This window comes from Hemicordylus capensis, chromosome 2 (genome assembly GCF_027244095.1).
Source record: "Hemicordylus capensis ecotype Gifberg chromosome 2, rHemCap1.1.pri, whole genome shotgun sequence".
In the NCBI taxonomy this organism is placed as follows: domain Eukaryota; kingdom Metazoa; phylum Chordata; class Lepidosauria; order Squamata; family Cordylidae; genus Hemicordylus; species Hemicordylus capensis.
Genome location: NC_069658.1, coordinates 189,467,033 through 189,492,801, shown reverse-complemented (window position 1 = coordinate 189,492,801; position 25,769 = coordinate 189,467,033). Strand labels below are relative to the sequence as shown.

Here is a 25,769-nt window from a genome sequence, read left to right as displayed (position 1 = left end):
GCGAAGAAATGTTTTTTCTCCGCCTCCATTGCGTCTGCTCAGTGCAGGCAAACAGAGCTGTTTCGTGTGGTGAAAACATTGCTCCACACATCCCCCCGGACAATGGGGGAGGAGTCATCTACGGCTCTTTGCGATCGGTTTGCCTGTCGCTTTGCAGATAAAGTCGCTTGCATCCGTGCTGACCTGGACTCCAGAGTTTTGGCAGTTCCGGCAGACGTGCCTCTGGTACCATCTGGTCCCGTTGTGTTGGATTCTTTTCGGTTGGTGCGGCCTGAGGATGTGGACAAGATCCTGGGCAGTGTGCGGGCGACTTCGTGTGCTCTTGACCCTTGCCCTTCATGGCTAATAAAAGCTGCCAGGGAGGGGACAGGTAGATGGCTGGAGGTGATCGTTAATGCTTCGTTAAGGGAGGGCAGGATGCCATCGTGCCTCAAGGAGGCGGTGGTAAGACCTCTATTAAAAAAGCCCTCCCTTGATCCCTCCAACCTGGACAACTATAGACCTGTGTCTAACCTCCCCTTTTTGGGCAAGGTGATGGAGCGTGTGGTGGCGTCCCAGCTGCAGAGGGTCTTGGATGATACGGATTATCTGGACCCTTTTCAATCTGGCTTCCGCCCCGGGTATGGGACTGAGACTGCCTTGGTCGCTCTAGTGGATGACCTACGCCGGGAACTAGACAGGGGGAGTGCGTCCCTGTTGGTTCTGCTGGACCTCTCGGCGGCGTTCGATACCATCGACCATGGTATCCTTCTGGGCCGCCTCTCGAGTATGGGAATCGGAGGCACTGCGTTGCAGTGGTTCCGGTCCTTTCTTGAGGGGAGGGTTCAGAAGGTGGTGCTGGGGGACTACTGCTCGGCCCCGTGGCCGTTGGCCTGTGGGGTCCCGCAGGGATCGGTCTTGTCCCCCATGCTGTTTAACATCTACATGAAGCCGCTGGGAGAGGTCATCCAGAGATTTGGACTGAGTTGTCAGCAATATGCGGATGACACTCAGCTCTATCTCTCCTTGTCATCTGATCCTAGGGAGGCGGTGGATGTCCTGAATCGGGGGTTGGAGGCCGTGATGGGTTGGATGTGGGCTAACAAACTGAAACTGAATCCAGATAAGACGGAGGTACTGTTGGTCAGTAGGAGAGCCAATCGGGATGAGGAGATTTTACCGGTTCTGGATGGGGTTGCACTCCCCTTGAAGAAGCAAGTACGCAGCTTGGGGGTACTACTGGACCCGGCTCTGCTTTTGGAGGCTCAGGTGGAGGCGGTGGCCAGGGGTGCCTTTGCACGGCTTCGGCTGGTGCGCCAGCTGCGTCCCTTTCTCGAGAAGGCAGATCTGGCCACGGTTACCCACGCCTTAGTCACGTCGCGGCTGGATTACTGTAACGCGCTCTACGTGGGGCTGCCCTTGAAGAATATCCGGAAACTGCAGCTAGTGCAAAACGCGGCAGCGAGGGTTTTATCCAGAGCTGCCCGTTGGGAACATGTCACTCCCATTTTGAAAGAGCTGCACTGGCTGCCGGTTCGTTTCCGGGTCCAATTCAAGGTGCTGGTTTTGACCTTTAAAGCCCTAAACGGTTTGGGCCCAGGGTATTTGAGGGACCGCCTGCTCCCAAGGGTTGATGCCCGCTGGACGAGGACATCTGAGGGGGCCCTGCTCCGGGTGCCGACAATGAGGGAGGCCCAGTTGTCGTGCACTCGGGACAGGGCCTTCTCTGTTGCTGCCCCCAGACTCTGGAATGCTCTCCCAGTGGCCATTCGTTCCTCGGACTCCATCACGGCTTTTAGAAAGCTTTTAAAGACTTGGCTTTTTACCCAGGCTTTTACATGATTGTTTTCTACTGCGGCTTCTCTGTGTTTCTATTTGTTGTATTTGTTGTGTTGTTTTTATGCCTGTTTTTATATGTTTTTGTACTTTTAATATGATGTTTTTATTGTGTTTTTATTGTATGTTTTTAACTTTTGTAAACCGCCTTGGGGTTATCTTTTTAATGAAAGGCGGTATATAAATGCAAAAATAAATAAATAAATAAATAAATTTAGCAACTTACCACATTTTTATCACTAGAGTCTTCCAGAACAGCTTCACCCGGCTTTATGTTGTGAAAGGGTTAAAAGGCTACCCAACTCTCGATCAGCTGCCAAGTTTGACCAGATCAGAGCATGGTGATGAGATCCACTCAAAGCTCTTAGGAGAGCTAGGGAACTCTTCTTCCATTCTCAGTGCTTACGATGCACTTGTTCAGACCCTAAAACCACTTTTGTTTAGACTTTGTCTCGCCCACTCTAAATCTAAGATTAGTTGCACAAAGAAGTGGTTTGATCAGGAGTGTGTGATTGCCAAGAGAGATCTTGTCTCTCTATTTGCCTGTTTTAAAGCCAACCCATCTACGCCAATGAAATTAGAAGTGATGAAGAAAAAGAAGGCTTATGAGGCTCTCTTGAGAAACAAGAAAAGAGCTGCAGTACATGAAAACTGGTCAACCCTTATTAGAACTGTCAGGAATAAGGATTCTGTGGGCTTTTGGAAGCTGACTTCTGTCTGTGCTAAACTCCTCCCCCTGGCACATGGCTAGTTCAATTCCAGCTGAGTCTTGGGAATCTCACTTCTTTTCTCTTTACAGTGACTAGGGTACGCACACTCAGCTGGATTTACCAGTTGACTCCACTCCCCAATGGCCCCTTGTTACATCCCAAAAAACAAAACAACTGATTCTTCAGTTAAAGAGTGGAAAGGCCCCTGGCAATGATTTCATCCCTCTCGATCTATTGAAATCTAACATTGACTGGTGGGTCCCAGTTTTGGCCTCTCTATTTACATATATCAATCAGACAGCCCAAATTCCATATCACTGGGGTCTCACCATTATAGTTATCTTCAAAAAAGGCAGCAGAGAGGATCCAGCTAACTATAGGCCAATAAGCCTTCTTAATATAATCAGTAAATTATACGCCAAACATTTCTGTATAAATTTATGAAACTGGTTAGAACAAGAAGGCCTTTTGGTGGAAGAACAAGCTGGCTTTAGGTATGGTAGATCAGTCATGGATCATTGTCTAATTCTGCAGTATTTAATTGACAAATACATCTGTTCCAACAAAGGCTCTCTTTTCGCAGCCTTTGTTGACTTTAAAGCAGCCTTCGATTCTATCTCAAGAGATCTTCTATGGTCAAAACTTTCAAACTTATCAATCAATAAGTGGCTCTAGAGAAGCCCCATCATAATTTAGAAAAAGTGATAGATGCCAGGTATGGTGCAGGAGAAAAATCCGACTCTGTCTTTAATGGTCTATAGAATGCAGGCAGACAAGCCACCTCATTCTGGAGCTCAGCATCCTCCAATCGCCGATGCACTGTGTTTTGTGCTCTCACAAATCCCATTTCAAGTAAGGAAACTGGGCTAATCCGAGGAGAAGGAGTTTGTTGACTATCTTTAGACACCAAGGGGGCTGAGGCATAGCCGATAAAAATTTGGGTATGAGCCCTACTGGCTGGAGATGAAGTTTCAGCCAGTAATGAATGATTAACAGTCAAGCCCTGGTTTCTACCTTTAATAAACCAGCCTCTTGGCGAATCATCACTTTAGCTGTGCACCTAGGCGCAAAAAAAAAAGGGGGGGGCTCTCAGGAAGCTTGACTAGATCCTTTCTAGAGTGACAAAATTGGTATAGGGACCTAATTGAGTGCCATATAAAAGTTGTGTCATAGATTTGGCTAGATATAGTTTTATAGCGGCAGAGACATAGCCACTGCCCTAAGTATGGTTCTTTGTGCCATGTCAGAGACCAATCTGACATGTGCAGATTTCCTACCATTGTACTGGAAAACCACTCTGATATTTGATATGTTTCACTTGTTCAATTAGATGACCAGCATTGGCTATATAACAAAATTTCACCACGTTTTGGTTTTAAAATGCTTTCCCATCTGCTTACTGGGAGGTTTCAACACCTATTCATGGAGACTCTGCTTTGCCCCTGCAGTTCTGATGAAACCAAAACCATTGCTCATCTTTTATTGTACTGTAGGTTTTAATCAGGATTTTAGGCACAGTCTGATTTTACCCTTATTGACCAGATTCCCTGGACATTCTGACAATTTTTTAGTTAAATTTTTACTTGCAGATAATGACTCTTCTATCTCTCATATCGTGGTAAAATTTTGTTATATAGCCAATAGGGTGTGTAGCTCCTTGATTGATTCAAAGGGGAGCCCGGACTGTTTATGAGACTGCTGCAATTATGATCTGGTATTGCACTAATTGCTATTGTGTTATTTTTACGTTCACTTAACATCTGTTTCTTGCTACTGCAATTGTAATTGCTGGTTTATTCTGGTCAATGGCCGTAAATAAATAGAACTGAACTGAATTATTCAGCATGTATCAGCAGTGATGTTCCTCAGCCTTTTCTGAAACTAGCTTCAACATCTGGCATTTCCCTTTCCACATAGGGCTCTAATCTGCATTGGATGATCCTGAGCATTAAGTATATTGTGCCATGGTTTGCACAATCTGTTGAGTCTCCTTTCTTTGGTACGGGTATGTAGACTGACCTCTTCCAATCTGTTGGCCACTGTGTTGTTCTCCAAATTTGCTGGCATAGTTTGGTTAGAGCCTTGGCTGATTCTTCTTCTGTTGCCTGCCATATTTCTGTAGTTATTCCATCAATTCCTGTAGCCTTCTGACTTGGTAATGACCGGAATGCTGATCTAACTTCATCTTCCCGTACTAGAGGTACTTGCAAGTAGGGAATATCTTCTAGAGTATCTTGGATGTTGACGTCCCTGCTGTACATGTTTTCAGTATACTCCTATATCTGTTTGATCTTCTCTGAATCAGTTACTATCTGTCCTTTGGCATCCCTTAACATACCAATTTGAGGTTGACACCTCCCTCTGAGTTCACAGATCCTTTGGAAAACTTGTCTTGTTTTTCCATGTCTATTTCCATCCTCAAGGTCTTTACAGTTGTCATTGTAATGTTGCTCCTTGTCTCTTCTAACAGCTTAATGAAATTCCCTATTAAGTTCCTTCCTAAGGTCTTTATCTTTCTTGACTTTGGCTCCTCTCATGGCAATTTCCACCATCTGTTCTGACATCCATTTTGCTTTCTTCTGTTTCTTGATCTTTGGTTGTCTCTTTTCACATTCATCCCTAACAACTTCTTTGATTTCATTCCACAGTTCCTCTGGTTCCCTATCAATGAGGTACAGAACTTCAAAGCAGTTCCTGATTTTCTCCTTGAAAATGGTGGGTACATTCTCAAGATCATATCGTGGAAGCTGGATAGCTTTGTTTTTCTGCTTTAGCTTGACTTGGAACTTGCACATGAGCAGTTTGTGATCTGTTCCACAATTGGCCCCCGGCCATGTCTTTGCTATTGTAATTGAGCTCTTCCACCTCCTTGCACCAATAATGTAATCAATTTGATTTCTGTGTATTCCATCTGGTGATGACCATGTGTATAGGTGCCACTTTGGTTGTTTGAAGAAGGTGTTAGCAATGAAGAGATCATTGGCTTGGCAGAAAGTAATAAGTCGTTCTCCTGCTTCATTTCTGTTTTCTAGGCCATATAGGCCAACAGTGTTTTCCTCCTTACCTTTTCCAACTTTGACATTCCAGTCTCCAACCATCAGCATCACATCTTGCTTCCATGTTCTGTCAATTTCAGACTGAACTTGAGCATAAAACTCATCAGCTTCCTCTTCTGCATCAGCCATTGAGGCATACTTGAAGAACTGTCATGTTAAAGGGTTGTACACGAAATCTAATTGATATTAATCGGTCACTGGCTGCATTGTACACAAGTACTGTCATTGCTATATCCTTTCTGACTATGAAAGCAACACCATTCTTTCTTTGGTATTCGTGTCCTGAGTAGTAAACACTATGGTTTTCTGACTGAAATTGTCCCATTCCAGTCCATTTTAATTAACTAATGCCCAAGATGTCAATCTGTAGTCAATTCAGAACAGAACAGAACATACTTTATTTCAGTCCTTGACCAGAAACATTATCACACACAACAGAGTAGTCAATTCATTTCATCTTTCGCTGTGTCGAGCTTTCCCATATTCATGCTTCTTACGTTCCACGTTCCCATTGGAATTCTGTCTTTGAAGCTTCTATCTTTGCAGATTTTCTTTTCCCACATGGCAACATCAGCTGCTAGACGTCCAAAAGGCTTTAGTCTAACCGTGTTACAAACACCATCAGTACTCTGAGAGATCCTCAGCTCTTCCTCAGTAGCATGTTGAGTACCATCCAACCTGAGGGGTCCATCATTCAGCACTACATCGACAATCATTCCATTTTGTCTATCCATGTGGTTTTCTTGGTAAAATACAGGAGTGGTTTACCATTACCTTTTCCCATGCAGTATTAAATGATGCCTTTGCCATCACTGAAGTGATCATCTACCTCCAGCACCTTCCTATATCACTGCTGCCCAATGTAGGTGCCTGCTTGCTTTAGCTGGGCAGCTGGGATTACCTTTGTGCTTTGGGTGACCCTACTGGGAGTATACCTCTCGGCATACTTCGCCCACCCCTCCCAGGAACAACCCCCTTACATCATGATGAGGCAGCATAGAAGGACTTGGGGGGGGGGGCAGTATTGCTACAAGCCACTATCTCAAATCAAATCAAATCATTGTTGTTACAGTCATTCGACCAGCAAAACACAAAGTACAAAAGCTTTACATAAACGCGAACTTGGTCAAATAAAGTAATAAACTGTTGAAACATAAAACAGAACCATAACACCTGAGTTCATCCATTACATGAAACAGAGGGCTCCATGCATTATAATAGTCTAGAATTTAATTCACTCCAACCCCATATCTCGCTTCTCAGGAACCACTATCTCAGCCTCAGCATGATGGCAACCTGCAATATTAACAGTAGACTAGTGCAGGACTCTCACAAGCCACTCTCAGTACTCACCCCCTCACCCCACCCCAGCCTCCTCTAGATAGATAGATAGATAGATAGATAGATAGATAGATAGATAGATAGATAGATAGATAGATATCCCTCCTCCCTCAGGCAGCACAGTGAACTACCATCCCCTTCCTCAGCAATGTGCAGTAGGCCACCCCCTTCTTCCTGGCAACAATATTGCCAGAAAGCCATGTTTTGGGGGTAACACAAGAAGCACCCCTCTCAATGCATTCCCAGCATGAGACCATGGAATCATAGTCTCCATGAACATTTACCTTGCTCTTTGGCAAGAATTGTCATTAAGCAACAGACTGAGCTTGGCAGCGTGCCAACAGGTTAAAAGGACAACAAACTGAGAAAGGACGCCCCTGCCCCTCCTCTATTGGAGCTGAGTCAGCAAGCAGATGTGTCAAAGCACATTGTTTAGAAGGAGATCCTCCTACTTAGAGATGTATTTGGTATGCCTCTTAGCAAAGAGCACCGAAATGGCTATTTCCCATCCCATTAAAAATGATTAATTGACTTGCAAGGATAAAGGGAGAGATGCTCAAACGAATAAAAGATGTGTATCTTTTATCACATCATGGTTCCTTGAGATTGTAAACAACCATAGCCTATTCACTTCACACAGTCACCTCTGCATAGCTTGCTCTCGCCTTTGTCCAGATGAACCCACGTAAAGTAACTTCCATGTAGCAATGGCCTCAGTTTTGCACAGCAATTCCTTGCTCTCCAGGGTAGGATAGCTACCTGACTGAGTCAATAGTTGGTTGCCTCAGGGCATGTTTTTAGATATAAATACCCCAGCTAGGCCACCATAACCTCAGACTCTGAGCCAGGTCTCATGATCAGTGAGACCCGGCTTTGGAGAGTGAGCGGGGAGAGCGGGCTAAGCCACATGAGCAGGGTGGGGCCCTGGGTGGCCGGATTGGCCGCCCACATGATTTCTGGCTCCATGATGGAGCTGGCGGGGGCTGGGGGGGAGTGGGGGCCAATTGGCCCCTGGAAGCCCCAGCATGCCCTGCGTGAGCGCACAAGGCATGCTGGTGAGACCCCCGGAGCCAGGAGACAGCTTTTTGCCTCCCCTCCAGGGGTCTACCCATGAGTAGCCACAGTGTGGAGCCGTGGCTCAGCTACTCACAATAAAAAAACCCAGGTTTGCGGGACGCTTGCTCCACAAACCCAGTTTTAGGGGAGGGGTACTTAAGCAGGTTAACCACCTGGGAGCCACCAGGCTTGCCTGCGAGCCTGGTGGCTCCATTGATCAGGCAAAATCGGACTAGATTGCCTTAGCCCGATTTTGCCTGATCGTGGGAATAGCCCTTCTGTTTGGATCCTACAGACCCGCACACTGTAACTGCTGCTCTTTATCTCTGCTTCTACCCTATACTTTACTCAAGAGGAGGTGCAACTGCCCAGCCATCGTGCAACCTAATGCGGCCAAGATGGATAGGCAATACTAACTTCTCTAGCCATCTATCTCTAAGCCTTCTTGTCTATTTCCGGTTTCCCTCCTTTGCTCTCCAGGCACTTGGTTTTGCAAGCCCTTAAGCAGGCTCTCATTCAGAACTTTAGCCAAACTACCACAAGCCTCTAACCAAGACTGTCATTTAGAACCTTTGTCAAGTTATTGAATTGCCTGACTAAACTCTTTTTTGCCTTCTATAACTCCACATTTTACCTTTATTAAAGCTTTTAAACTGTACCTACGTCTCCTCATCTTTTTCAAATACACCCAACTTGCTTAAATCAGTAATGGAGCCAAACCACTCCCCAGCCCAAGCTAATTTTTCCGCTTTAAGCCAAAAGCATAGTTGAGTTGTCTAGCCAGCACCTTGGGGCAGTTCTGGTAACAGGCATTATCTGCCCATCCTCCTCCCCTTATCTTCCAGCAGTGCTCCCAGGAGAACACTCTAGACCACTACTCCACACTTAAAAATCCAACAGGAAATGAGAGCAGCAGCAACGCATGCCTCTCCCCTTACCTAGCAAAGATCAGTTTCTCCTCCTACCAGAATGCTCTAGGCCACTACTCCTTTCCTCCACATTTTCTTTTTTAAATGCAGGAGGAAACAGGAGGATGAGGAGCAGGAATCTTAGCTGGAGTACTACTGGATAAGGGGAGGCACCAGCCTAATAGAGGGAAGAACAGGGTGCTCTGTCCTCCAAACTACCACTTGAGGTGACCATTTCGTTCCTGTGATTTTTAATGATTTCCCCTCTACTGCAGTAAAGCTGCCAGAAAGTCATCTCTATCCATAGAGTACTTCACACCTAGTGAAAGTGGAACAGCTACATCATCATCATCATCATCATCATCGTCGTCGTCGTCATCATCATCATTATTATTATTATTATTATTTCAGTGAGCTTAATAAGCAGACCAACCCTCAGAATTGTTTTCAAAATGCTTAAAAACACAAATCTTGAAATTCTCATATAAATAAGTTCCAAATTCAAAAAAAGACTCCTCTCTTTCTCACTTCTGCCGCAGGAGGCATTTAAACTTGATTTCCCCAATTTGAACCAGGTAGTGCCCTATAGAAACAATGGAATCCATCACTGGTCTGTTAGTTCTATGTAACATAGTCAGCAGGGTTAACACCAACAAAACTAACCTTAGCCCCTCAGTTGCCCGACCCAAACCCCAAAGTGTTCCCAACTCACTCAGGCAGAGCATACACTCCTCCTTCTGCTCACCTCCCACATTTTTGATGCAAATCAGAATTGTACTTGGACACTGTTTCCAGATACTCTTTTGCTTTCTGGTTTTCCTCTTTGAACAGTTCCCTAGGGATGAAAGGGAGGCCGTCAAGGGTGCTGCTCTCACATCGATCTACCTGTACATCCCCTGCATGAAAGACTGGGCAAGGAACACATCTCTTCCACTTATCCAACCCATATAAGAATCTTCACCCATATGTACCTCCGCATATGCTGGAGGTATAATGAATAGTCTTGGTTACCATAAATGGAACTGCAGCTAACTGCCTGTGAAATTCTCTTCCATCAGAAGTATACCAGATTCAACTGAGAGCAGTAAACTGAGCTTTGGTCATTTACCATGAAGACTACGTCTTGCTGCTGGATCAGAGGACCTCTAAGAATGGGTTTATTTATTGTTAAATTTATATACCACCTTTCATTAAAACAATCCCAAGGTGGTTTACACAAAAATTAAAAACAAGACTATAAAAATGACATGATTAAAATATTAAACTAAAATATAAAACAAATCTGACTAAAAAGATTTAAAATACAAGCATAAAAACTGTACAAAATACAAAGAAGCAGCAGTAGAGACAATCATATAAAAGCCTGGGTAAAAAGCCAAGATTTAACACGCTTTCTAAAAAGTGTGATGGAGACAGAGGAGTCAATAGCCACTGGGAGAGCATTCCAGAGTCTGGGGGCAGCAACAGAGAAGGCCCTGCCCCGCGTTATCCTCTACATGTGGCCCTGTTATCCTCTCCACATGGATAGAAGGCAGGACTATGCAAATTAGTTGAAGCACCTTTAAGAGCCTGGGGAGGATAACCCCTCCCAGTTCTTTAAGGCCAAGAAGTGGAATAGGAACCTGAGAGAACACAGAGAACTAACAAGAAGCAAAGGTAACATTAAGAACTGATAGATGAGCACAAGCAGTGCCCAAAATTAATCGTGTGGGGGGAAACTCAGCTAGGTGAAGAGCATCCTGAAAAATAGACGTAGGTGCCCTGCCAGGAGGGTCGAGTTTTCCATGGATCCAGCAGCAAGACGCAGCCTTCACAGTAAGTGACCAATGCTCCGATTTCTGCTGCCGGCTCAGAGGACATCTCAGAATGGGACATAACACAGCCCTATCCACAAGTTCAGGCGGGAGCACCCATGCCTTCTCAGGAGGAAGAACGTGCTGGAGTATCATTCTACCCAATGCTGCTTGCACTGAGACATAACCATTCATGCTATAATGTCTGGTAAATTTAGAGAGGGCCCCCTAAGTGGCTGCCCTGCATATTTCATGAACCAGAGCATTCGTGGAGAATGCAGCAGACGTAGACACCGCTCTGGTGGAGCAGGCGAGTAGGAGAACAAAGTTTTGAGATTCGTGGCCACGGCTAAAACAGGCCTTGATCCACCTCGCGATCATATCCAGAAAAGCCGGTTGTCCCGTGTTTCGAGGTAGAAATGAGACAAACAGTGATTTTGTTGATCTGAAGCGTTCTATGTATTTTATATATGTTTTCAAGCATCATCTTTCTTGGAGCCTAAGCAGCCCTCCCCTAAAAAAAAATCTGAGCAAAAATGTAAACACACCAAAAATTCAAAGAAAAAAAAGTCCAAAATGCCACAGGTCTCTAACCAGTGGGAGGGCAGTATTCACTCTTTGGAACTCTCAGAGCCTGAATCCCCTGATCCCAGAAGTCCCCTCCAGTGGCCCCAAACAAAACACCTCTCAATCTGGCTCCTATCATCTGCTTGAGCACATGAACACTTATGACACCCCAGGAGACCCAGACAGTGATCCCACTGGTAAGAAAGACGGGGAATGGCCTGATGGACAGAACCTAGACAATATGGTATTCCCAAAGACTGTTCTAACTACCTGATTTTGCACCATTAATGACAAGGACCATTTCCACCCTGGGTCTGCAGACTCTCCACCCCCGAGGATCCCCAACCACTTACAAAAAGCGTGTTGGTGTTCCCCAAACCCAAAAGCAATGACCTTTCACTGCCCCTTCCAGAATCATTCATAGAGGCTGTTAAACATGACTGGCAACTGCCCACATCCAGCAGAAAATCATTGGTGGTGACTAACAAGTTTTATTTTATTTATTTAACATGTTTGTACACCACACAAAACACAAGTCTCTGGGCAGTTTACAACTACAACAACAATTTTACTCCTTCCAGCAGGAAGCCTCATATCTACTTGCTAACTGGGCAAGCCTCATATCCCCTGCTAACTGGGCAAAGAGGCACCTTTTACCATGGTGATTCTCTTTATTTAGCAGGGTGGTTTACACAGAGAAATAATAAATAAATAAGATGGATCCCTGTCCCCAAAGGGCTCACATTCTAAAAACAAACAAACACCAAGATAGACACCAGCAACAGTCACTGCCCCTCCTCCACAATTATAGCTTGCTATGCGCCCATCTGTGTGATGGACAGAGACCACTTAGAAAAACAGCAGGTTGCTTACCTGTAACTCGTCCCTGCTTCTATTATATGCAGTGGGATCTATTCTATCTTGTTCATGGTTCCCAAGAAGGACGGCTCCCTGCGGGCAGTCCTGAACCTCAAGTTCCTGAATTGCTGGGTGAAGAGGAGGAAGTCTCGCATGAAGTCCCTCCGTGCCATAGCAGAAGCCTTGCAACACCTGGACTTCCTGGCATCGATCAACCTCAAGGAGGCCTACCTCTACATACCCAGACAGCCACCACCTCCTCCACTTCAAATATGTTGGGACTCATTATTAATATCAGACACTATGCTTTAGCCTGTCCTGAAAGCGCCATCTCTCACAACGGCACAGACAAACCAGTGAAGACTCATACAAGTCCTACAGGATCACAGGCTCCTCATCAACAGAGAGAAGCCATCTTCATCCATCACATAAAGGTTGTGTTTTGTGTTGATGTATTATTTCTCCCCAAGGTTGTATCTTCTTTTCATAGGTCTCAAACAATTTCTTTGCCTGTGTTCTTCCCTGATCCGTCCAATGACCTAGAGCACAAGTGGCATTCGTTAGATGTCAGAAGAGCTCTGGCCTTTTATGTTGATAGGACTAGGCCCTTCAGGACCTCTCTGTCCTTGTTTGTGACATATGGAGAGCCCTATAAGGGACATAGGGCCTCCTCTCAATCAATCTCTTCATGGATTGTGAGAGCCATTAAATTGGCTTACCAGGTGGCTGGTCGGACTCCCCTGAATTCGCTATGTGCTCATTCTACCAGAGCAGTAGCTACGTCCACTGCATTTGACAGAGGCCTTCCTCTGGAGTCGATTTGTCAGGCAGCTACTTGGGCATCTCCTTCATTCTTCATAAGGCACTATGCCTTGGATGTTAGAGCACATAAGGATGCTTCTTTTGGGAAATCAGTTTTGCAGGCTGTATTCGATTAACTGCCTTTTGCTGTGTTGTTATTATTATTATCATTATTATTATTATTATTATATTTATATCCTGCTCCTCCTCCAAGGAGCCCAGAGCAGTGTACTATATACTTGAGTTTCTCTTTCACAACAACCCTGTGAAGTAGGTTAGGCTGAGAGAGAAATGACTGGCCCAGAGTCACCCAGCTAGTTTCATGGCTGAATGGGGATTTGAACTCGGGTCTCCCTGGTCCTAGACCAGCACTCTAACCACTACACCACGCTGGCCCTCTGGTTATGCATGGTTCTTACCGTGAAACTTATTATATGCTTGGGTTTAATAAAAGTTGTGTTTTTTATAACTTTGTGCATGCTTTTTCCCTCATACTGGCCAACAGTTTTTCTACAAATCATGAGGTCATAGGCTCTGCCCCTCCTCCACAATTATAGCTTGCTATGCACCCATCTGTGTGATGGACAGAGACCACTTAGAAAAACAGCAGGTTGCTTACCTGTAACTGGAGTTCTTGTGGTCGTCTGTCCAGTCACACACACACCCAGCCTGCCCCGGCTGACTATGGAACTGAGGAGGGGGAGAGGGTCACATGACCTAGGTGTACTGGAGGTGGGGCCTAGCTACCTACTTAGCATGAAGGAAGAAAGTTTTATTAGCTTGTGAGGTTTTTTCCCAGATGTTTCTCACATTGCGTGGAAGCCCATCTGTGTGACTGGACAGATGACCACAAGAAGAACTCCAGTTACAGGTAAGCAACCTGCAGTTCTTTTAGTCCTGCGTTGGCTCTAGGTAGAACTCTTTCAGTTTCTTCTCTCTCTGTTTTTTTGCTCTCTATCTTCGTAAGCCTGTTTGTTTCTTGTCAGCCTTCCTTCCCCCTGCTATTACGCTTTGTGTTTGCTTAAAAAAAAAAAGCCTCCTCATTTCTCTCCTTCTCCACTTGCCGCTCTTCTGCCTTTTTGGAGTGCTCGCTGCTATGGAGCGCTCCCAGAGGATCTCCCTTTGAAACAATAGGAAAGGGGGATCACATTGTAAAGCCCACAATTCTCCCACCCTCCTGACCGATGTGATAGTGACAAGGACGGCTGTCTTAAGAGTCAGTAGTCTTAGGTCACAGGTCGCCATTGGTTCAAACGGTTTACCCATTAGTGCCTTTAGCACACACTGCAAGTCCCAGGAAGATGTAATCAAGGGTGTATCAGGGTGCAGGTGAGCTAAACCCTTTAAGAATTGCTTAACTTCCCTCAAAGTAAACAATGAGGGGCCCTGGGCAGCAATCTCACGGTAAGCTGAGATGGCCGCTAAATGGACTCTAACCAAGGATAGAGCGAGTCCTGACTTTTTTAGCTCTAAAAGATAGGCAAGCACCACTGCCAGATTGGTACGCGTTGGATTCGGCAAATTTTAAAATTCTGTAAAATGTTTCCATTTTGCTGCATATGACTTCCTTGTCAATGGCTTCCTGCTAGCCGCCAACACCTCTGTCAATTCTGGTGACCAGACGGCTGGATTCTCCACGCCGTCAGGCACAACATCTATACGTCTGGATAGATAATCTGACCACCCTGCAGTGACAGAAGCGATGGTAGGAGGGGAAGACGTATGAACAGGCCCCAACAGGTCCTGGAGACGTGGGAACCACGGACGACGTGGCCACCACGGAGCTATCAGAATGCCGTCTGCAGAGTCTAGGTCTAGTTTCTGGAGAACCTGCGGAAGAAGAGGGATTGGAGGAAATAGATACAGGAATTTCCCGGACCAGGTAGTCGTGAAGGCGTCTCCCAGTGATCCGTTCCCAACTCCCGCTCTGGAGTGAAAGTGTCGGCACTGTCGGTTGTCCTCACTTGTGAAGAGATCTACATCGGGAATCCCCCAGTGCGTGAAGATGGTATGTAGGACATCTGGGTCCAATCTCCATTCGTGAGGCACGTTGTTTGAGCGGCTTAAGGAGTCGGCCAGGAAATTGTCTAAACCTTTGACGTGAATAGAGGAAAGGACCATCTGATGGCCTAAGGCCCAATGCCATAGGTCGAGAGACAGAGCTAGCAAAGACCAAGATCCAGTCCCCCCTTGTCTGTTGATATAGGCCTTGGTGGTGGTTTTGTCCGTAATTATTTGTACATGACGGCCTTGTACTTCCGGGAGGAAACCTTTTAAGGCCTTAAATGCGGCCGGAAGCTCGAGGTAGTTTATATGGTGGAGGGATTCTTCCTTGGACCAGTGGCCGTTCAGGCGAAGATCTTGAAGATGCGCACCCAAAACATCCTCTGAGGCGTCGTCACTAGGACCTGCGGAGGAGTCCTTTGGAATGGAGTTGACTGCTCTAGGTTCCGAATATTCATCCACCAAGTCAAAGTACTGCGTACCTGAGCTGGGATCCGCAATACTTTGGAATTGTGGTCCCTCGACACCCAAAAGGCATCAAGGAACCAGCGCTGCAGCAGTCTCATATGGAGTCTGGCCGTCAGTAATGTGGCTGTTGTGGAGGCCATTAAACCTAACATTCTTTGGACATCCCTTGCCGGGTGACAAACCTGGCCATAAATGTGTTGAGCTAACTGACGAATGTTGTTGGCCGCGGAGTCTGTTGTATGCTTAGAAGTATGCAGGAGTTGCTTGCTCCGCTTGTAACCCTCCTTTTGAAAAGACAGGATCACCTCTCGTTGTGTCTCTTGGAGTGATCCCAGGTGTTCTGTTAGTTTCTCCCATAGGAGAAGGTTATACCTGGACATGCAGGCCTGATAGTTTGCAATTTTCATCTGCATCACAGAGGTGTAGTACACTCTTTTTCCGATAGCATCTAACTGGAGTCCCTCTCTGTCCACTGCAGTAAACAGAAGCTTATTCTTAGATTTTGTCTGTGCCACCTCTACAACAATAGAGTTCAGCGCTGGATGTTTATGCAGGAACATCGTGTCCTCTGTGCGTATCCTGTATAGATTATCCACCTTTCTAGAAACTGCCTGGACAGATGATGGTTTCCCCCCAAAACTCTGTACAATGTCCAAGAGGGCCTGATTCATAGGGAGTGCCACAACCTGAGGCGAACCCTCCTCTAGAACATCAAACAAGGGGTTTGTAGATGGTTTAGCCACCTCATGCAGTTGGATCCCCAGCGCACCAGCCATTTTCGACACGTAAGCTAGAAAGGTCTTGTATTTCCCAGACAGAGATAACGGCTCAACCCCATTGCCTTGTGGGTCACGTCTAGGAGCCACAGTATCTTCACCAGAGGAGGAAGTGTTGGAATCTGGATCAGAATTGCACGAAGAGTCGGAGGACTCCAAAATCTTTTCAGGTGGGACCGGGCAGACCGGATCTAGAGACGTTTGGATGACCTCCCCCCGAAGGTTGAGCACAAGATAACCCATGCTTATCTCCTTTGTACGTGGCTGGTACACTAGCTGACGTACTCGTATCATGAACAGGGGCCATTGGTGGAAATCGGGAATAGACCTTGTCCGTGGCCCGGCGGTCTGGTAGGGAGTGTACCTGGGAGGCACTCGGCGTCACTCTGGTAGAAGAAGGGTAACAGCACCTCTTATATGGAAGGGGGCCCCTTCTAAAATGTGGGATCTCCCTTTCCCCATACCGATATGGTGAGTCAGAACAGGAACGATGGTCTGTAATAGGGGTTCCAGAATGCTCCTGATAGTCCCGGGCTCTATATGAGTCTCCATAATGTCCCATATACACTATGCCCTCAGGATCACTGTCGTCTGTATCATCATAGTTACATGACGGGTAGTATTTTATAGAGTGATGAGGTGAGTAAGCACATGCTCTAGGCATGTAGGGATCGGGCCCACTGTCCTCTGCCGAGTATGCGGACTCCCAATGTTCCGAGCCCGATTCTGAAAAATTAGACTCCAGAGCAGGAGCATTGCTGTCATCAGCGCCCCACTGACGTCTAGGCAGTCTCCCTCTAGGGCGGTCATTGGGGGGTGGTTTTACTGTCTGGTTTCAAGAGAGCACTCTGTCAGCGGAGAGGGGAGAGACTCTCTGCGGCCACCTGATGCTCCATCTCCTAACGGTCCCAACAGGGCTCGCCATGCCTCTTCTTTGTTTTCTTCTTTGCCAGCTCTGTAGAAGGCTCTGTAAACCTCGGAGCGGCGGCAGTTCGCGCATGTGCGGCAATCGGAGTCGCTGATACCCGGCTCTTTGGAAGCTACATCAGCTTTGCCTGCGGTGCTGGCGTAGTACCGGACATATCCTTCTTTTTCTTGTGCTTCGTTGGGGCAGCGGGAACATCGGCCAGCCCCGCTGGGGCTGCCATCGTAACCAGGGCCGCACAGATAGCCAGATTCACCTCAGGGGCTTGACATAGCACCGTACCAGAAACCAGCAAATTGGAGGCAGAGGAAGTCCCCGATGGAGTCCCAGGCCCTCCGGGCAGCAACACCACCACCTCACCTGATTTAGCCCATTCAGTATGATTAGGCACCGCCCTGCTGTCAGAGTGCTCCATAGTTTCTGCCGATAAAGCCTGTTTCCACAGGTGTAAGTGTAAACGAGATGCCCTATTTCTTTTTGCTTGTCTCAGAAACTTCTGACAGTGTGCACAGGACACAGTAATGTGGGTCTCACCCAGGCAGAATAAACACAAACTATGTCCGTCAGAGGAGGGAAAGGCCGTTCTATACTTTTGACAGCGTTTAAACTTTGGCTAACACACTGGCCATACAGTGTGTTAAATAACTCCGTTTCTTCCTCAGAAGATTAAGAATCTAGAAGTAATACTACACACAAATGAAGTAAAAGCGCAAAATGGTAAACAAGGGGGAAATATAATAAAGAAGGGCAGAAAGAAAGAATAAAAGTAAAATTATAAATCCTGACAGAATAAAAACCTGTGAGGTATTCCAAGATGTTTCTCCATAGGCGGACAAAAAAGAACTGAGGAGGAGGGAGAGGGTCACATGACCTAGGTGTACTGGGGGTGGGCTCTAGCTACCTACTTAGCATGAAGGAAGAAAGTTTTATTAGCTTGTGAGGTTTTTCCTCGGATGCTTCTCGCGCTGCGTGGAAGCCCATCTGTGTGATGCACAGAGACCACTTAGAAGAACTAAGAGGGGTTATCCTCCCCAGGCTTTAAAGGCTCTTCAACTAATTTGCATAGTCCTGCCTTCAAACCACAGGGAGGGGATAACCCATTCTGAGATGTCCTTGAAGTCAGCATCAGAGAATGCTTTTTTTACCTCAAGACAGGGGAGACTACGTGCACTATAATTTTACTCTTAAACTGCTGTGTGATGTCAACATCAAATCTATTTTCAGTAAAGGCCCAAGGCAGAAATGTGGGGTTACTGAAAAGATGAATGAGCCCAGTCTATCAAGTTCTTTGGCACAAGTCCTAATGAAATTAACAGAGGCTACATGTTTTTAAATGTTATAAGTGTCCTTGGTGCACACACTGTACTGCACACTTGACCAGCACTAATACATTAAATGGTATATTTATCAAACAATAAAAAAGGGGGATCTGCAAAGATTCCATGTAAGTTCCAAAGTCCTTTTCCAGTCCACACACTCCCATAGGCTTCCACAGTCCTTCCCAGTGCAATCTTATCCTCTGGCAGGAATGGACCACCTGCCAGCCCATTCTTACTTTACAAGAATAACCTGTTCTTTTCCCCAGTCACCACAGAAGTAGGTCTCACATTTTGTTGCCTGTAGAGGGACTGTGGTACATACAGATCCATCCAAAGAGTCACTTGACGGATGAAATATAATGTGGAAGACCCCATCCCAAACTTTTATCATAATGGATCCTCCAATGACATATTTTGCCCAAGATATTAATTATTGATTGTCCTACTGTAAGAAATTACTTGACTTTAAAATATAATAAAAGGTCCATTGTTTTTGGCCCAATGCCGTAGTAGCTTACAAATGTACAAACACAATTTAACAAAGCAATGTAAGAAAATAAAATGATTCCGTTTTATTCATCTGTTAATTACATTGTTAAATATGTATAATTATTCATTTTCATCAACCACACACACATTCTCTGGTTTCTAACTCTTCAAATTCAGCCAAGCTTGTGAACAATCATGTCTGTTTTAATACTCAAAGATCATGCTCCAATTAATTTCTCATATGTATCAAGAGAATGAGTTAGAAAATTCTTTTTTAAAATTTCTTCTCCTTTAACAAGTTTTGCAAACCATCTTAATTGGATACCCTACTATGTACTACATTATTAGGCAGAGGCTAAGCAGCAATATTCCACAGGAAAGTTTAGATTGGTCTACACTCACAAGGCAGATGCAGCTTCCTGGCTCTTCAGGAACTTTCTCTCCTCACTGAAGGCAGACTGGCTCAGCAAATCAAATTTATCTTGCACATCAGCCAATTTCCCCTGGATCAACTTCTCTGGAGAAATGTCACAACAGAAGAAACTATTAAAGCACATCTTGGTAACAAAGTCCCTCCCACCTCAGAGACAGGGAGTGCTGCTAGACAACAATAAAAAGGAAGCTTGTGTTCTAAAACTAAGTTGTAGTCAGTGCTCCTTACACAGGATCTAGTTCTCAAGCAACAGATAATATTCCATTGCTGCTCAGGACCTTTACTTTCTCTAGAAAAGGGGTTTCAGCTGCCCACATTGCTTCTACTGCTTCTCCTGAAAAAGGGGAGGGAGGGGGTTCTCTAAAGATCATATGTGGGCACACTAGTGATACTGCTCACAATATTTGTTTTAAGTTCCTCTTCCCTTAACTCCTACCAGATGTAACCACTGAGAAAACATTGCCCCTTTCTTTTAAAATACTTCAATTTCTCTTCTCAGTTCTGGTTGCTTGGGACACTTATCCAGCTTCCCACTTCCCTATTAAAGCTGCTGTTGCTGTGCTCTCTGAGAACAGGAAGTTTACCTTTTCCCTGCCCCCACCACCAAATGTGACATGTGTACCAATCATAGGGTAGTGCATAGTGCATATTTTAATTTTAGAAAGGAAAAGAACAGAGAAACTGGGCAGCACTAGGGCTGCAAATATGTAGCTTGTTTAAAATGATTAATTGCGGAATGTGGCTAATGGCAGAAGAATGGACAGGTAATAGAGAGAGATAAGATTAGACTCAGTGTGTGGAGGGCAAGTAATCTCTCTCTTTGAACTTGCACATGAGCTCTTCACTTTGCACATTTTACTGCTGTCTGGAAGGATCTATGAGCTAGTGTAAGCTGAGCTGAAGTTTATGAGCTAAGATTGTATCCATTTGCTCTTACTTTGCTTCTTGTGATAAGTGAGTTAAATGTGATGTCTTAATAATATGGCTATTAATGGTGAGTTTGTCTTTGAATCAATGTGAAATCCTTAGTATTAAGGCCCACTGGGAGTTTCTTGGTCTTTCTCTCATTTTAACTGTCTTTCTGAAATACTAGAATATATTCCAAGCAGTGACACAGTTTACTCTGCATATCCTTTAATTATTTTCAGAGTATCTGGGAAAAGTCAAATTCTCCATTTATTTTTAAAACTTATGTAATCATGATGCTACAATGCATAGCAGAGAATTATACAGGCACTTCTATTTAGTTTTTCCAAGTACACCTCTGCATAATATTGGGGTATTACATGAGCCCTAGCATACTGAAATTTGTAGTTTTCCAGCATTTTCTTGGTCTGGCTACATCCACTGCTAAATAGTTTTTGAAATATTAAAAGATTAACAAGCTTGACTTGTATTTTTCAGTTGACATTAAGGTAAAGTTATCTGCAAGATGGGTGTCAGATGTTTGGACAGGGGGCGTAATTTCAGTGCTTGCCCTAAGCGCTATTTTCCCTAGATACGCCTCTGTTAGGACTAAATATTTCATATGATGGAGGAAAACTCTAATCTGTTGGTTATGAAATTTGAACAAAGTTGCTGGCAAAAGGCACTCCTAGCCACCATTAGTGCTGGATCCAGAGTAACCACAGGATACAGACTTGCTGTTTCAGGTGGAATGCAGCACCTTCCAGCACAGGTTGTACACCTCCTAACTCCTCAAACTCCCAACCAATAGTACCTCCATATTTGTCTGGATTAGATTTTAGTTTATTCACTTTATCTAGTCCAAATACTGCCCCCATCACTGGCTTAGTGTCTTACCACATCTCCAGGATCAGATGATGGAAACAATAAATAAAGCTTTGTGTCACCCACATACTGGCAGCACTTTAGGTCAAGATCTCTAGTAGATCTCATCCAGTGGTTTCACTTGGATGTTAAGAATATGGGGGGCAAGGTGGAACACTACTGCACCCCATAACACCAGTGGATATGGGGAAGAGCCATAGTCCCCTAGTACTATGTTCTGACCTCCAAAAATGACCAGAGCTACTGCAGAACAGTGCTATCAGATTCCATCCCAATAAGTCAGTCCAGAAAATAGCATAGTTGAAGGTATCAAAAACCACCAAAAAATCCAAAATAATAAAAAGAATCACATTCCCCCTATCCATATTCCAGTGGAGGTCATCCACCAGGGCAACAAAGGCAGTTTCAGAAACCAGACAGAAGAGGATCCAAGTAAACAGTTTTAACCTAGAAAGCTTAGAGCTGGTTTACCACCACATGCTCCAGCACCTTGCCCATGTAATATTGGAAACAAGGTAGTACTTTTTAAAAGTAAGCCAAGTTTCTCCAGGATGCATTTCTTCATGGCCTAAAAAGATGTCAGAACTTCACCTTCCTTCAGTGAGGCATTTATCACCTACAGTATGTAACCCAAATCCCTCAATCTTATCTCAACTAATTTACTAAGCCAGGAAAGACATGGCTCAAGAGTGTTAATCTCACCTCTCCGAAAATTTTATCCACATATTCCAATTACACAAACTTAAAATAATCCATAAACAAAGTTTAGTGACAACCAGGGCCGATTCTGAAATAACTATTTAGACTGAAGCAGAAATAAGTAATTTTATCTACAAACTGCCTTGCAAATTGATCACAGCAGGCCTCTGAGGGCTAATCCATCTTCTCCTTGGCTGGATTGTAAAAGGTCTCTGGCCTCTCTGTGCGGTCCAAGCTCTGCTGGACAGCTCAGAGCAGACTAGACAGGGGCAGACTAGTAAGATTTGTTACATCATCACTGCCACAAAGTAAGCCTTTATCCAATTTCTATTTGACCCATCTTTCACAATTTGTTTTATTAATTTAATCTAGCCCAACTCAGAAGACCCAATATAATAAGGCAAAAGAGATTGTCTAAGTACAATTATATCAACCAACGTATCAGATGGATAATCCAAGAGACATGAAGAAATTTTCTAAATCCATGAGCCTTGGGGGCGGGCGGGGGGGATGGGGAGGAGATCTTAATAGGCTCCTCACCTCTGCAAGAGTTAGAGGCCATCTCTAGCATAATTATAATCAGGAAATGATCTGTCTATGATAAGAGATTCATTTTGAGCTCCTTCACCCACAGAGCACCCTCCTCATGCCCAGAACAGAAAACCAAATGGATGGTATAATCTGCCACATTCATGGGCCTGCATTTAACCCAAGATGGGCCCATGGTTGTCATGGCAGCCATGAAATTCTGAGCCATGTCCAACAAAGCAGCCTTGATAGGAATATTTAAGTTCAAATACAGAAAGATTGGAAGTCTCCAACACCACCATTAAGACCACCTCCATGAGCAGAGATAGGGAGACTGTTAGGTATCAGAACAGGTGGTATGCAAACAGAATCCCAGCCTCATCTTGTAGGTCCAACTTTAGGTACAAATACTCCAAACTGTAGACTGCTGTACAGGGAGCCTAAAAGGGGAAGTAGACCAGAGTGACCCTGCCTCCCCATCTGTCAACTCTGGGCTGTTCATTTATTTATCATATTTGTATACCGCCTGATATGTACATCCCTAGGTGGCTGTTGCTGCTGCAGCACCAAAAAACCTGGAAGACAAAGCTGGAAGAGATTTAAATCTCTCCCGTCTCATAAAAAGGTCTCATTGATACATGCCAGGTTGGAATCCTAATCCAAGATAGTTTTAGATGGCTGACGTTTTGCCATTCACCAATGTCCAAACAGCTGCAATCTCTCACCTTCACTCAGCCAACACTCCTTGCTCTCTCGCATGCCAATCACCGATTTCTCCCTGGCCTAAGAAAAAGCAGACAGACTTCAGTGGAAAAGCACAAGGGACAAGAATCATGTTGCCACTGAGGGTCAAATTAGATGTGATGCAAGAGATCATGAATGGAATCTCCTGTCAGTTTGTTGTTAAGAGCTGAAGGCAGCAATTCAGACTAGGACACAACACTGGGTTGGTGGAAGGGGGGAGAGGCAAGGGATTAACCCTTTTCTTCACACACACCCCATAGGACAAATAATTGCTATGAAGGGAGCCATTATTTTAAATCAGGAAAGCTTTGAACCCACCTTCCTCAGTTCCTCCTAACCCTAACCCTATGTTTTTAAAAGGGAGATTTTTGCCGTGGATGTACATGCAATGCTTTACAGGAGAGGAACACCAGAAAAACATGTAAACAACTGATAAGCTTTCAGTGAAAAATTATAAACAGAACTGCAGCTTGACTAATATGTAAGTCAATATAGATGGCCAATAACCAATTTAGCCAGCCATATTTTTCCTTTCTTCTTCTGTTATCCATGTTATCCCCGCCCCCAGTCTCACTCAGTTCAAATTTCATTGTAATTTATTGGGAGACCAGGAGGGATAGCCTCAGGCATGGAGCCTGACTGCCGGTGGCCCATGTGCGGCTGCAGCGGTGGCCCCACTGACCCTGCCCCCTGTGTGACATCAGACACAGGGGCGTAGTCTGGCTCCCAAAGGGAGCCTTGAGGCTCTGTTCTGGAGTTGAACTCTCGAAGGGGCTATGCAGCCCCCTCTCGGGAGCTAAACCAGTACCCCCGCGTCTGACGTCAGATGTGGGGGCGGGTGTCGGGGCCACGAGGCATGGCCCGGGTTCTTTGAACCCGTTGTCCCAATGGTGGCTCCACCCCTGGATAGCCTGCATGATGTAGTGGGAAGTTTGTTTTCTTTCATCATGGGGGGGAAACAGAGCATTGTTTCACTTATTGTGAAGGCTTCTGGCTGCTGGTGTCAAGGACATCTCCATTCTCCTCACGTTCTCCTAGGCAAGACTATGGTAATTAGCAAAAATAACAGACACCTACTAGAGCCTGAGAAGGGTAGCCCCGCCCCAGTTCTTTCAAGTCAAGATAGGAGAAAGATATTACTAAAAACGTGCTCTGCTGTAGGGGAAAAATATACACACAACAATAATAAGTAACTTTAAGAACTATATGCCAACTATGCAAAAGATAGGGTCCATCAGTTAATTTGTGACCTGAAACGACTGTGTGGTAAAGCCCTCAATAATCCACTTCCGAGAAAGGGTAGCAGAAAAAGGGAAAGTGTACAAGATTTTCTCCCAGGAGTAAACAAGTGTGCCCAGACGGGTGGGCTGAGATGTCTTTGACTCCAGCAGCCAGAAGAAGCCTTCATGGTAAGAGAACCAATGCTCTGTTCTCAGCTGCTGGGGTAAAGGACATCTCTATAGGACATAGTACAGCCTTGTAAGTCACCTTGGGAGTGAGCGCTCGACTACTCCTGGGGAAGCACCTGCTGTAGCACCAGTCTACCGAATGCCACCTATGCTGAAGCATATGTGTCCATTTAGTAGTGTCTAATGAAAGTCAAGGTACTCTTTTACGTTGCCGCCTTACAAATTTCATAAACCGGAGTATTTGTTGAGAAGGCAGCAGAAGTAGCTGCCACTCCTGTGGAGTGTGCAACTATACAAGTAGGTGGATGAAGATGCTGTGTCTCATATGTTAGCTCAATGTAAGCTCTGATCCATCTGGCGATGTTAGATGAGGTTACAGCTCGACCAATGGATCCAGGTAGGAATGAAACAAATAAGATATCTGTGGTGCGGAAAGATGCAGACTGTTTTATATATATCTTGAGGCATTGTCTAACATCCAGCTTGTGCCACACTTTTTCCATTGGGTGCTTGGGGTGAGGACAAAAGGAAGGAAGAAATACATACTGTGATTGATGGAAGGACGATGAAACTTTTGGATGGACGAAAGGATCTGGTATAAAACAAACCGACTCTTGAGAAATTATTTTATTTTATTTTATTATTTTTACATTTTATATCCCTCTTCCTTCAAGGAGCCCAGAGCGGTGTACTACATCCTTAGGTTTTCTCATCACAACAACCCTGTGAGGTAGGTTAGGCTGAGAGAGAAGTGACTGGCCCAGAGTCACCCAGCTAATTTCATGGCTGAATGGGGATTTGAACTAGGGTCTCCCTGGTCCTAGTCCAGCACTCTAGCCAATACACCACGCTGGCTCTCTTATGCAATATGGCTTGTGAATGGATAGTGCCTGAAGCTCAGATACCCTTCTTGCCAATGTAATGGCTCAAAAGGATGAAACTGTAGAGCCTTTGACACTGTATTGAAGTCCCCAGAGGGAAAGTAATGTACAATAGGTGGTGAGAGAAGTGTTGCCCTTTTTAGGCGAAGGTGAGAATGTATAAATCTTGCTAACAGGCCTGATATTATACTTACTAGAGATGCTGATTGCCTTTTAAGTGTATTTAGTTTCAGCCCCTTTTCAAGTCCCTCCTGAAGAAACTGCAGAAGGTGCTGAATTGAAGCCTCCCCCCCGAGGTACAGAATGGCAGGCCAACCATCTTAGAAATGCCCTCCATGTACATTGATAGATCCTATTTGTTGATGACCTTCTGGATTCCAGGATATCCAATATTTTAT

General features: G+C 45.0%; 2 protein-coding genes across 10 annotated transcripts in view; both read right to left on the bottom strand.

Annotated features, from left to right (window-relative positions):
- LOC128347883 (synaptonemal complex central element protein 1-like) overlaps positions 1 to 25,769 on the bottom strand; it is an 85,497-nt gene that overhangs the window by 7,987 nt on the left and 51,741 nt on the right. For all 9 annotated transcript variants that reach the window (XM_053303138.1, XM_053303140.1, XM_053303137.1 and 6 more), the window contains 3 exons: positions 23,063 to 23,120; positions 19,289 to 19,403; positions 9,632 to 9,721 (listed from right to left, as the gene is read on the bottom strand). In XM_053303138.1, the coding sequence (XP_053159113.1) occupies positions 9,632 to 9,721; positions 19,289 to 19,403; positions 23,063 to 23,120 (263 nt within the window). The remainder of the gene's footprint in view (positions 1 to 9,631; positions 9,722 to 19,288; positions 19,404 to 23,062; positions 23,121 to 25,769) is intronic.
- LOC128347882 (uncharacterized) lies at positions 9,736 to 17,741 on the bottom strand. The gene is made up of 2 exons (XM_053303131.1): positions 13,525 to 17,741; positions 9,736 to 12,232 (listed from the first exon to the last, which is right to left on the bottom strand). Exon 1 carries the CDS (start codon positions 16,445 to 16,447, stop codon positions 15,254 to 15,256), a length of 1,194 nt encoding a protein of 397 aa, XP_053159106.1. The 5' UTR covers positions 16,448 to 17,741; the 3' UTR covers positions 9,736 to 12,232; positions 13,525 to 15,253.